This window comes from Cyprinodon tularosa, unplaced genomic scaffold (assembly GCF_016077235.1).
Source record: "Cyprinodon tularosa strain WSP-4 unplaced genomic scaffold, ASM1607723v1 ctg30, whole genome shotgun sequence".
In the NCBI taxonomy this organism is placed as follows: domain Eukaryota; kingdom Metazoa; phylum Chordata; class Actinopteri; order Cyprinodontiformes; family Cyprinodontidae; genus Cyprinodon; species Cyprinodon tularosa.
Window position 1 is genome coordinate 920,048 of NW_024039008.1, and position 12,691 is coordinate 932,738.

At 37.3% G+C, this 12,691-nt stretch overlaps 2 protein-coding genes across 3 annotated transcripts; one reads left to right on the forward strand and one right to left on the reverse strand.

Moving 5' to 3' along the window:
* Window positions 1–305: 305 nt before the first annotated feature.
* cunh8orf82 (chromosome unknown C8orf82 homolog) lies at window positions 306–4,007 on the reverse strand. Its single transcript, XM_038291569.1, has 3 exons — window positions 3,687–4,007; window positions 3,548–3,596; window positions 306–1,380 (listed from the first exon to the last, which is right to left on the reverse strand). Exons 1-3 carry the CDS (start codon window positions 3,852–3,854, stop codon window positions 902–904), a joined length of 696 nt encoding a protein of 231 aa, XP_038147497.1. The 5' UTR covers window positions 3,855–4,007; the 3' UTR covers window positions 306–901.
* Window positions 4,008–5,419: 1,412 nt separating this feature from the next.
* On the forward strand, window positions 5,420–12,059 carry si:ch211-191a24.4 (uncharacterized protein LOC100150331 homolog). 2 transcript variants are annotated; one of them, XM_038291564.1, is made up of 4 exons: window positions 5,420–5,578; window positions 7,653–7,740; window positions 9,616–9,734; window positions 10,589–12,059. In XM_038291564.1, exons 2-4 carry the CDS (start codon window positions 7,658–7,660, stop codon window positions 11,245–11,247), a joined length of 861 nt encoding a protein of 286 aa, XP_038147492.1. In that variant the 5' UTR covers window positions 5,420–5,578; window positions 7,653–7,657; the 3' UTR covers window positions 11,248–12,059. The 2 variants fall into 2 exon arrangements, with proteins under 2 accessions (XP_038147492.1, XP_038147494.1); XM_038291566.1 differs by having other exon boundaries at window positions 5,428–5,578; window positions 7,656–7,740.
* The last annotated feature ends 632 nt before the right edge of the window (window positions 12,060–12,691 follow it).

The window sequence follows — 12,691 nt, forward strand, 5'->3', positions numbered from 1 at the left end:
CAAATCACACAAGAGATGGTTCATCAGTCAAAACAACTGATGGAATAAACAAAGACACATAAAAAGGTACGCAGACTTCAAAATGTACAAAGCAAAGTCTGGACATTGGTTCTAGTTAAATGGCATGTAATTGATCAAGCCTGACAAGCTCAGATCTTAAAGTGTTTAACACACAAAGATCAGAGATTTACATCAAATATGGAATCCAACGTCTATTGGTGTTGATATTTGCACATTTTCCTAACAGATCTGTGGCTGCTGCCTTTATTAACACCATCTGCTCAAAGTGAATACAGACCACCATCTCATCCTCCTCCATGTCTTTTATTTTAATCAGTTTATTTTCCAGTCAAATGAGATAGCAGGTTTTTAAAGGATGAAAAAATTATTTTCCAAAATGATTCCAAGGCATAACATTGTCCCATTCATTTATCAGCAAACCCACATCTCATCAAGTTTAATTATTAAAATCATTATTAATAGATGACTTTGATCTTCTTCCATTATTCTTGAGTCTCCACATCTTTATCAGTTTAAATGCTGTTTAACTCCTGTTTCTTTCCTAATACATTTATCCAGCACCTTTGAAAGATCAAGGTGTAAATTTCAGGGTTTTTTTGTGACTTTTGCAGCCATCAAGCAGTAATCTTGTTACAAAACAATGTATCTGGAAACACGGGGGGAAAAAAAACATGAAAAAATTTCCATCGTCCTATTTTCCAATTTCTGCTTCTGGCTCTGGACTAAAACCTAAGTGGAAGCAAACAGTGTAACAAGAGATGTTATCTGAAAACAAGAACCTAGAGGATTGGATTAAAGCCTCAGTTTCAGCTCATCAGAGAGGAAAACTTAGATCTTTTATTTGTTTTAAATTGAAATACATCTCTACCATTTTGTAATATTAACCCAGCTCCTCCTGGTGTGAATTTGCCTCCTCTCCTGCTGGGAAGCACCCTGCCAGCTCATTGGTCAGTCTGTGCATCTGTCCTTTCCACAGAACGTGTGTGGGCTGTCCTGATTGGCTGCTTTCTGGTGGATAAACAAAGCTGGAGCTGAGTTCTATGGCCATGGCTGAGCGGACCAATCCGACCCTGCCCAAGCGCTCAGGGCCGGGATGATAAACCCGACCGCTGACCGGATGCATGAACAGAGCCTCTGGCTGGAAAGGAACGGAGAGCTTCTCAGCACCGCCACAATATGACAGCAGCTCCTGGTCTCCTGCTGCGTCCTGCAGGAGGTGGGTGAAAACCACCGGTCGGTCGTCGCAGCGCAGGAAGTTTCTCTCTCTACCACACAGAGACAGGAAGGGAAAATCCTCCCTGTAACGCCCACTCCGATTCATCTGCAGGCGACTGAAGAAGAAAACCAGGAACTTTTTATCTGAAAAAATTAAATGTATGCATCAGATGCAGAAAATGATTATATAAATGAGATCTATATTTAAAGGCAAACCACAGATTTAGCTGTTGGGCATTTGCGTTTAAGTGCAATTTACAAATACAACTTCACTTAAGAAAGAAAAATATAAAAAGGTCTATCAATAATATGTGGTGTCTCAAGTTCAGTGGATGGTCTATAACTGGTTCTATTCCAACGATCTAAAAAAAAAAAAAAAAAAAAAATGGGATCAGGATCTTTTTAAAAATACCAGGACAAAAAAAAAGTCTATTGCAATACAAGCTAAATATGATAATATTTGCTAAACATGAACAACGTTAAGGTTACCCAGAGACTGAAAATATTAAAGCACACCTATAATATAAGGTTATGTGATATTCCAGTTACTGGTATATTACTGAGAGCAAATCACAATTATATTAAGTTAGATCTTTTTTTGTTAGCATTTTTTTATTGACATAAACTTTTTTATTTGCCATTATAGTTGTGATCTTTAATTTTTTTTTTACTTAAAAATTAAAAACTCACAAACAAAAAAAAACCTGGTTTGAAACATAAATTTTTTACGTTGCTTTACCGTTTTGCACATTTGCAGTTTTGTTCTGTTCCAGCCTCTTGTCGAAAACAAAAAGGAACCATTTGGAACAGGCCACCATGTTTTTAAACAGCATCATTTTAACCATACTTTTTTTTTTTTGACAGATAATCTAAAACACTTTGTATTATCTAATAGGGTTAGTAATGTTGCCCTTTCCAGCTGTTTTTCCTTATTTTTTTCCATTGTCATTACACTGTAGCAATTACAGAGCAATGAAAGGAACTCTTTGCATTTAACCCATCTGTTGGGGAGCAGTGGGCTTTTATTGCATAGTATCAATACTAAATAATCTACATATTTTTGCTATTGTTAGTTTAAGTTTCCTAGATTATTTGCATATTAATAGAATAATACATCAAACACCCTGAAAACATTGTCAAATTATATAATTCTTGGGTATTTTGCATTTATTTGCACACTTATTTAACATATGTGACTAATTAAGAATACAAAATGTAAATGTTTCATGTTGATAAAGGCATTTCTTAAATATCTTTAACTTTTTCACTTTTCACTGATATTGAGTTTGGGAATTCTGATTCAAGCGACCATTAATTAAGTAATCTTATCACATAAGTAATTCTTTTTTAAGATAGACTCAGGGAATAAGTCTACAGTGGCCCAGAGGTGTCAACACCAATATAAAAGCCACAACGGAAATATAAAACTACAATGGAAGTCATGCAACAGTTGGTCGTTATTCATGACAGAAGAAGAAGCTGACCTAACAAAAAAAAAAAAAAAACAATGAATAAGGGCCACCCTATAAGTCCACCCTAAATGCAAACAAGTTAATTTACAAATAAATCTGAAAATACCCAGATCAGAAATAAACAACCACATTAGGACTGTTATACACTGGTAAGCCATAAAATCGTATATTTCAAATACATTACCCTATAGGAAGATATTCCATTCTAAAAAAATTACCCGTACCCACACTTCATTCACCTGATAAACAGAGGAACACACTCCACCACTAGAGGGCAGTATAGAGATTGTATTTTTTATTTCTCCCCCAGACTCATTAAATTGGCTGGTAAAGACAAAATAATAGATTTTATGAATACACTATCAATATTTCCTTTCTGTTTATCATTTATGTACTCTACATGCTGTTATCTGATGTGTTATATAATATTTTCCTATTTTCTTTATTTTATTTTGCCAAAGTAGTGACACTGGTCATGGAAATTAGAGGCTAGAAACGATCTAAAATGGTGCATATTTGTCAAACGTTGTGGGCGGGACTAAGTTCGGAATGGCACCCAGGCTAGCATATTTGCTCTCTGGGCAAATGTTTTTTTATCAGTAAATGCTCCCAGATGAAAAAGAAATTAAGATAATGGGAAATTGATATATCTGTTAATGAAAGAGGAAATGTACATTAATCTCAGATTGACAGACAATAAACCAGCTCTAGATAGATGAACTGGCTGGCTGCAAACATCCATAATAGATAGATAAAGATACAGCTAAAGAATTTAACAGCGTTAAACCCCTCAGCCTGAATATATGTGATCAAACTGAAAAAAAACAAGAGGTTCTCACCTTTAAAGCAGGTGACAAAGTTTTTCACTTTGGTGTCATCGAGAAAAAGCTGCAAACATCACAGAATAAAGCTAATGAACAACTGGACTGCAATTTGTTTGCTTCCTTATATTTTAGCTTTCTTGGTGTGTTTAGTTACCTGTCCCTGATGGTCGATGTAGTAGAAATACTCCCTGATGCGGTGCTCGGGGCTCTGACCCTGAATGTAAGCAGCGGTGCTTCTGGAGGACATACTGTAGCCGCCTGGGAGACATCGGAGAAAGCTCAGAGCTCTGCAGCTCCGAGCCGCAAACGGTAGAAATAACATGGCCGCTATGGCAGAGTCCAGATGCTCCGGGTTAAAGGCGGGACATCGAGTCGGTAGTTGCTGTAAACAGAGAGTGTTAGCGCACTAAAACCGTGTATTCATGGGTTTGTTTACACAAGTTTACAGCGGTGTCCCGGAAGTGTTTGTAGACCTGTATAGAAGCCGCTGCCCCCTGCTGGAAAAAAATTATTTTATATTAAAAAGTGCGCCCTCTGCTGGAAAGATTGTTTATTACAACTAAAATCCGCCTAGTTCAATACATTACAGATACAAGGTTAGAATTTAATGCTGCATTAATTAAATATATATCCATATCCATGCATCCATCCATTATGTGACACGCTTGTCCCGAGGGGGGTCGCGATGGGTGCTGGTGCCTATCTCCAGCAGTCAATGGGCGAGAGGCGGGGTACAGGTCGCCAGTCCATGGCAGGGACAAACAGCACAAACAACCATTCACACACACACTCACACCTAAGGACAATTTAGAGCAGCCAATTAACCTAACAGTCATGTTTTTGGACTGTGGGAGGAAGCCGGAGCACCCAGAGAGAACCCATGCATGCTCAGGGAGAACATGCAAACTCCATGCAGAAAGACCCTGGGCCGGGAATCGAACCCAGAACCTTCTTGCTGCTACCCACTGCCCCACTGAGCAGCCCTATATATATATATATATATATATATATATATATATATATATATATATATATATATATATATATATATATATATATATATATATATATATATATATATATATATATATATATATACACATATATAGATAGGTAGATAGATAGATAGATACAAACATATATAGATATATATACTAAAATTGCATTTAAAAAAGCTCTAAACAATTTCATTTTTTAAAATGCAGCCTTGAAAACAGTAATAAATACATAAAAAATAGTAATATAAAGATATGACTTATATTGACAGTTCTAACATAATAAAAAAATATATATATACATTTTATATATGTATATACATATACATATATAAAAATACACACACACATTTATTTAAAGTGCAGCCTTGAAAACAGTAATAAATACACAAAAAAATAGTAATATAAACATATGACTGTATATTTACAGTTCTAACCAAAAATTTTTAAATATATATATATAAATATATGTATATACTTTTTTTTTTTTAAACAAAACATAAAACTTAAAATGTTTAAATACAGACTGAAGGTCAGCAGTTTGGTAGCATCAAACCAAAAGTAATGTATGGTGTAAAGGTGAGGAGCTGAGGAGGAGCACAGAGGAGCTGGTCAGGGAGTTTCAAACACCTAAACAACAAGCTGGCTGAGACACAGCGCTGCTGTTAGAAGGAGCAGCTCCTCCTTAAATGAGAAGGACACAAAGGAGGCGCAGCTCCTCCTTAAATGAGAGGAACACAGAGGAGGCGCAGTTCCTCCTTAAATCGTAGGAACACAGAGGTTGCTTTAGGTCCGAGCAAACAAAGAGTCTGATTCACTAAATGTTTAGATCTTCATCCAGAAGCCTCTCTGTTCTGCGCTGCAGCTGAAAGCCACCTGATCTGATCACCTGCTGCAGCCCTGCTGCTCCTCCTCCTCCTCCTCCTCCTCCTCCTTCTCCTACAGGTTAGGGTGGAGCTGTCTCTGCGTGAAATTCTGAAAACAGCCGGTGGTTTCAGGATCCAGAAATAACTTTAGAGTTGGAATTAGGACCTTATCCATCGAACTTACAGTAAGTTAAACTTGTTGTTCAAAGTTAATCATCTTTTCGAGTTAACGCTGAAAGTGACGTAAAACACGTCAGACGTCATTTAATTTATGTCAAGTTTCTCAACAAAAAGGGTATCGTTTGGTATCGATAAAAATGTACATTTTGAGTTTATTTTATTCAATCAGTGCGTTTCGGTGTCTTTTATACCTGTTTCGTTTACCTTTTCAGCGTCCAAAGGGCACTGAAGTTAGTTTCCGATTTGTATTCCAGAGCTTTTTGCTTTTATAATAAAGGCTTCAAAATATTGTTCTTAGACCAATGCAGAAATATTCATTCCAGATTTGACTCATCTAAATAGCCTTATGTAATTTTTGAAAAAAACAACAACAAACATCTAAGTTATTTAAAAGTATTGTAATAATTGTTTCTGTAATGATGGGTAAAAAAACAAAGCAAAATAACAATCATTAACTCTGGTTTATATTTTTTTTAGTGTCCAAAAAAACAATAAGAGCTGTAATTGGAGACAAAGCATTAATGTTTTCCAAATCTAAAAAAAACCTTGTAAAGGTTTGAAAAGTACAAGCTTTTCAATATTTACACAATTAAGGTAGGCATTAAACTAGGTATTATATGTTTTTAGTCACGGTATATGAGTTTGACATATCTTTTATTTTTCAACCACATTTCTTTATGTGAAAGCCATCTATGTTGGCTTTAATATCCACAAAATTATGTTTGTATTTCAAAATAAAAAAGATTAGGGGTTTATCTGCTTAGTGGGGCAGTTTTTGAAATTGCTGCTTTTTAACAAGAAGGCCCTGGGTTCAAATCTTTCTCCCAAAAACAGGCATATTAGATTAATTAGTCTCCATCAACAGCAAGACAAGGCAATTTTATTTGTAAAGCACAATTTTATACATGGACAATTCAAAGTGCTATACATGAATTAGATAATAATATAGAAGAAATATAAAAGCAAAAACATTTGCAAAACAAATAAAACAACTGGACCACAAAAAAGCAGAATAAAACAAAGTTTTAAAAAAGCCCCTAGGAATGAGTGTGAACCTGCAGTTTTTTTCTTTTTTTCCACTCCTATTTAAGGTGTCTCTGTTAACGGGTAAAAAAGAAAACGATAGATGGAAAGTTTTTATAAAGAAATTCCATATAATATGTTTTTTTCCCAATATGTTTTACTAAAAAAAAATTAACAAAACAAAATGGATTAAAATACAAAACAAACTTGATTTAAAAGGTTTATTTTAAAGGAGCATAAAGTAAATCAGTCTCGATCTGACATGTTCTAAAGCTTTTGAAGAAAACGTAATGTGGTTTTCCTAATGCCTATGAAAAACTTAAAATTAAATCGCAGACTGTGGTTTAAGGATTCAATAATCAGTCCAGGTCTACGGAAGAGGATTAGAGCCACTGAAAAAGTAAAACAAAGTTGACTGATTTTTACATTTTATTTCAGTTTAATATGGACAACAAAGTCAGAATTCTGACTTTAATCTCCGAATTCTGACTCTAATCTCCGAATTCTGACTCTTTCCTACGAATTCTGACTCTTTCCTACGAATTCTGACTCTTTCCTACGAATTCTGACTCTTTCCTACGAATTCTGACTCTTTCCTACGAATTCTGACTCTTTCCTACGAATTCTGACTCTTTCCTACGAATTCTGACTCTTTCCTACGAATTCTCACTCTTTCCTAAGAATTCTGACTCTAATCTCAGAATTATGACTTTTTACTAAGAATTCTGACTTTTTTCCCATATTAAACTAAAAATAAAATTAAAAACAATCTGTTGACGTTATTTTAATCTTTTCAGTGGCCCTCATTCTCTTCAGTACAGGTCTCATCAATATAAATACTTTAGATGTTTAACTAGAGCTCTTCAAAGCAGATGAAGATATAATGAAATGGGTGCAATGTCCCTTTACTGCGGTCTCTGTCAGGAGGCACGATTCAGACGCAAACTTCAACGTCATTGACGTCAACCTCGTTTCCATCAAAAAATAAAAACGTAAAGGTACATTTTCCATGTTTCAGTGTTGGATTAAAGGTGTTTTCTGTGTATCTGTGTTCAGCAGGTATGAGCCAGCCGCCCCGCTCCAACAGGGGACACCGGGAGAGGAACGGGGAGCGCCGGGATGACAGACGCTCCTCTCCCAACAGGTGACGAATAGAAAATATGTTTTTTTTCTCTGGTATCTGTATAACTGTAGGCATATGAGCTTCCAGCGCTATATGTCTGCTAAATATATATAAAATAAGGCTATTTTCACTTCAAAGGGGCTTTAATTTTTTTTATAAGTTACTTTAACAAACTGTGTGGTTTCACACAGGGGTCAATAGGAGCCAGTGTCCCTAAAGAACAGATTCTGGTCCCTGCACTTAAAACAAACACTGCAAAATCAGTTAAGTGTATTTTATGTTAATTTAAGCAGGCAGAGGTGTCAAGTAACAAAGTACAAATACTTTAGTTCCTGTACTTAAGTACACTTTTGAGGTATCTATACTTCATTTTTTTTTTTTTTTTTCCTACTTCTGACTTCTACTCATTTTCACACAAGTATCTGTACTTTCTATTCCTTACATTTTTAAAACAAACATTACTCTTGGCTTCAGTTTTATGTTTATAAATATTTATTTCCCGTCATGTGTGCCATCCAATGCAGATCATTGGCTCCATCCACATCTAGTGAAAACTAGTGTAAATGGATGAGTCTTATAACGCAAACACTCATTGGTTAGCTAAAGGAAATCGTCAGAAGCAAGCAGGTGTTCTTCGAACTGCAATCATGAATTGTCTATGCCATGCTACAATGTCGGAATCAGAAAAAAGAAGTTGAAATGTCTGAAAGGTTGGACACGGGGAAAATTAAGATGGAGACCAACAAGACCTCCCTCATCCTTGGCCCTATCTCAAATTTTTTTTCGAAACAGTCGAAACATTGAGCTTTAAAGGTTACTTTATACTTTTCTACTTTAAGTAGTTTTTGGAGCACATACTTTTTCACATTTACCTGAGTAAAGAGGTCAAGTTGATACTTCAACTTTTACCAGAATGTTTTTAAACTGCAGTATCTATACTTCTACTTAAGTAACTGTGTGTACTTTTGACACCACTGCAGGTAGGTAAGACAATGGGACAATTGAATAAGCATATTTACTTTTAAAGTAAAAAAAGCAACATCATCATCATATTGAATTATGTTAGAAGTGCAAATATATTAATTCCCTTGCTAGGTCGTCTCATTTACCTGCTCAAATTAAGGGAAAACACACTTATTTTTATTTAAATGTTTACTTACAGCCATTAGACTGCTAAATGTTATGTAAAATGGGTTATTAAAAAAACAAAAACTGGAAGTTAGAACTGTACCTATACAGTCATATGTTTACATTATTGTTTTTTAACACATTTTTTTTTTTTTTTATCACTGCTGCGTACCTTTTCAAGGCTTCACTTAATAAAATGCAGTAGTCTAGACTCTAGGGGGCTGTTCTTAACCAAATTAGTTTTGTTTACACTTGTGTGTACAAAATGACAAAGTAAAATCTGTCTAAGTCTCTAATTCTAAGTCAAGATGAGTTTTTGCAGTGTAATACTAATTAAGTTTCTCTTGTGCTCTGAGAAGTTTGCAAGTACCTGCTTTGATCCCCACAACCTCCACTCTGGGTTCCTGAGCTAAACCCTTAATCCCACACCGCTCCCCGGGCGCTGCACAATGGCAGCCCACTGCTCCCCAAGGGGATGGGTTAAATGCAGAGATATATTTCTCCGGTGAGAGATCAATACAGTTTAATTATTGTTATGATATGCTGACAGAAGAGACCAACTGATTCATCCCTTGGAACAATTTGAGAAGTAGCTATTATATATTAGATATTGAGTTTGTCATTCTTTTGTTGGTTGGCCCCCATGGAAAAGGCCCCGGGCCGGCCATACCCAGACCCACCTGGTACATTTAGTCTAGAATTGGAACTGTTTGAAATCACTTGTGCTATAAAGTAAAGTCATTTGTTTTGTGTATGTGTGTATTCTAGCACCTCCACCCGACCCTCTTACTACCCCCGAGAAGAAGACCCCCCTCCCAAGCATCACCGTGACAATCCTCGGGTGGAGCACCGTGACTCCAAATGTAACAACATCTGCTCCAGGAGAGGTATGTCGGCTTTCAGAGGAAATATGTCAGCCAAATAAAGTGAAAGCTGCTCCGAGAGCAGCGGCAGAGTAGAGAGGGTGGACTTTGGTTTCACAGCAGTTCATTTCCTGTCTTTCTGAGGACCAGTCCGACCGGTTTACTGCTGTCACAGTTTCAGCTGAGGAAGGCCGTCTTCTTAGGAAGTCAAACCTAGAGTCTCCTGCTTTGATTCTTCGAAAAAAAAAAATCAAGTTCATCAATGATCTGTTTGTTTTGTTTATTTTTTCCCAGCGTTTCATAATATTAGTCGATTAACAATACTGAAACAAAATATTTGTTCCCTCATGGATTTGTTTTTTGCTTTTTCTCTTTGTATCAAACAAATGTAAGCTCAAAGTAACCTAAAGACTAGTTGTAGCAAAGCATTTTTAATACCTGATGACTGAAATGGTTTCATCTCATTCTTTGCAGAACTGATTTTGTTCACTGATGAAATGTCTGAGGTTGTACCACAGCCTGTTATATAGCTTCAAGTCCAGACTTTGACTAGGCCACTTTATGTTGTTTTGTTGAGCCGTCCAGAGGTGGACATGCTGATGCTTTGGATCATTAACTTTGTTTACATGCCTAAAATTTAACGATTGATTTGAAATGTAGAGTAAAAAAACAAAATTTTTCTATTCTGTTCATATGGACAGAAGTAATCAAAATAAAACAGCCAATGTAGTGTGATGTCATTGTCCGTCGACATGAGCAGATCAAAATATTCTGATTGACACATTTTTCAGCCGATCAGCTGTTTATTCTCCGTGTAAATGTAGCTACTGTCTCACCATCAGAACTTAAATCCCCCTCTTCTCTCATGTCCTCCCCAGGCATCGTGCTAATCTGCTCTGTCCTGACCAACGCCCTCGTGCTGATCTGCGTTGTGGCAGCTCAGATGGTGATGTCGGGCCTGTCCTCAATGGGTGGCATGGGTAGTTTCAACATCAACAGCAACTTCAACATGCAGGGCACTGAGCTGCAGCAGGTCAGAGACCTGGACATGCAGTACAGCCAGATGAGGGCGCCCGGCATCTATGGCGGCATTGCCTTCAGCCTGACTTTCGGGGTGGTATCATTGCTGTTTGTGGTCGCCGGGAACAAACCTCCCCACCGCATGTCCAAGAAGCTTCTGTTTGGGGCGCTGGTGTTCCAGGCGGTGGGCGCCGTGGCCTATGTGGTGGCAGTGGGACTCTACCTCCACTTCGTCATACAGGTCAACTCCACGGATGTATGCCGCCGCCGAGAGATGCTGTACAGGCGGAACGGCTATACCTGGATGAACTGTGACGTGGGCGGGGCTGATGCCGCAGTGGCGCTGTTCGGGCTCATCACCGCCATCCTGTACACCGCCGGCACCGTGCTCACGGCTAAGACCGTCAGATGGGTGAAGCGCTACCAGCAAGAGAAGAAGAGGCGAGAATTGGAGAGGCAGCAGGGCCGTGGTAACAATCACTGGACCCCAGTAGGGGGCGATACAACCTCTGTGTGAGGCTGAAGGTGCTAAATCTGCTTGGTTACATCGGTTTCCCTTATAAGTGTGAGAGCCGCTCCAAATAAAACTGTTCCTCTTAAAATGAGGCGTAAAACGGATCATGAAAGAACTACGATCCTGAAATGGTTAGAGGTAATGTGTTTTACAGAAAAACAGGTTCTAGTTCATGCTGCAAAACCTGAGGAATTAGCATTAATCATAGCTGCATCCTTTATTGTTGGTGGATGCAGGGCCTTTAAGGCAAGTGTTAAATTTTAGGATGAATAACCTCAGCCGTTTTCAGCTTCTGTAGCTTCATCCAGCAGCAGCAGATCTTCTTTTTTATTGATCAGAGATACTATAATGGAGCTGCTGCCAAACATTTAACAATGAGTAGAAGGGGTCCTGAAATCAGATGGGACCTTGCACAAAGAATGTAGAAACTGTGACTACATTTGACTTCAGCTGCTTGCTTGTGTTTTTGCCACTTTTAGCCTTTATAATCAATGAAGCTCAGGAACCAGTGTGGATGAGTTTTTATGTTCTGTATATATTCTTAACCTAATGTCATCTTAAATCATAATTATGGACTTTGTGTGATTTTTTTTTCTGTAAAGGAAATTGTTGCTGTTATGGTGTGTGGTCTTTGCAGTAACAAAGCAGGACCATTGAAACCAAATAAGCCCAAAGATCAATGGGATTTGTTTTTAATGTGGGTTTGGCAGTTATACTGATGTTTTTATAACATTACTACAGGTTTATGCTTTTACTACTGTAGTTGTTTCTAAAATAAAGTTTTTATTAGACCAAATTAAAATGGACTTGATTTGAAGGCTGTTTGTTGTTTACTGCAATAACCTGCCACTTTAGGGGGCATCATCATTGTATTACAATGCAAACCTGCATCCAATGATTGGACATCAAATCATGGGTTTTAGTAAATAAAGAGAAAATATCAGGCATGGTGTCTGCAAAAGTATTCACACCCCTTTAAACTTTCCTATTGCAACCCCAAACTAACATTTTATAATAGGCCAGGGCAAAGGTATCACTATTAATGTGGAAGGAAATGAGTTTTAAGATAATTTACAAATAAAAATCTGAAAGGATCGGAATAAATTCAGCTCAACTGTTATTTAATTATTGAATGGGTTTTGATCTCAGTATGTATACTGTTGTTTTTGATGGTAAAAAGTTCTCCTTAAAGCCCATGAATCGGACAGGTCAGGGAAAAACTGGGCGTTAAGGCTAATTTAGGTGAGGAAAACTGTATAATAGGTTTGGATCATCAGAGCGCAGTGCTCAGTCATTTTGAAAATGTTGATAGTATAACACAACTGAAACTATAACAAGGGAATATCAAAGTGACAGGCCAGACCTAGACAGCATTAAAAGTAGTAGCCAAGAGGCCCAGTGTAACTCTGGAGGAGTTGCAGAGATCCATACCTCAGGTGGAAAAAAC

Excerpts from the sequence above, each read along its gene's own strand:
- cunh8orf82 (XM_038291569.1), bottom strand. The coding sequence starts at position 3,854 with ATGTTATTTCTACCGTTTGCGGCTCGGAGCTGCAGAGCTCTGAGCTTT. Across the intron at positions 3,597-3,686 it reads ACATCGACCATCAGGGACAG|CTTTTTCTCGATGACACCAA; the intron begins GTAACTAAACAC and ends TGATGTTTGCAG. Across the intron at positions 1,381-3,547 it reads CTTTGTCACCTGCTTTAAAG|ATAAAAAGTTCCTGGTTTTC; the intron begins GTGAGAACCTCT and ends TAATTTTTTCAG.
- si:ch211-191a24.4 (XM_038291564.1), top strand. The coding sequence starts at position 7,658 with ATGAGCCAGCCGCCCCGCTCCAACAGGGGACACCGGGAGAGGAACGGG. Across the intron at positions 7,741-9,615 it reads AGACGCTCCTCTCCCAACAG|CACCTCCACCCGACCCTCTT; the intron begins GTGACGAATAGA and ends TGTGTATTCTAG. Across the intron at positions 9,735-10,588 it reads CAACATCTGCTCCAGGAGAG|GCATCGTGCTAATCTGCTCT; the intron begins GTATGTCGGCTT and ends TGTCCTCCCCAG.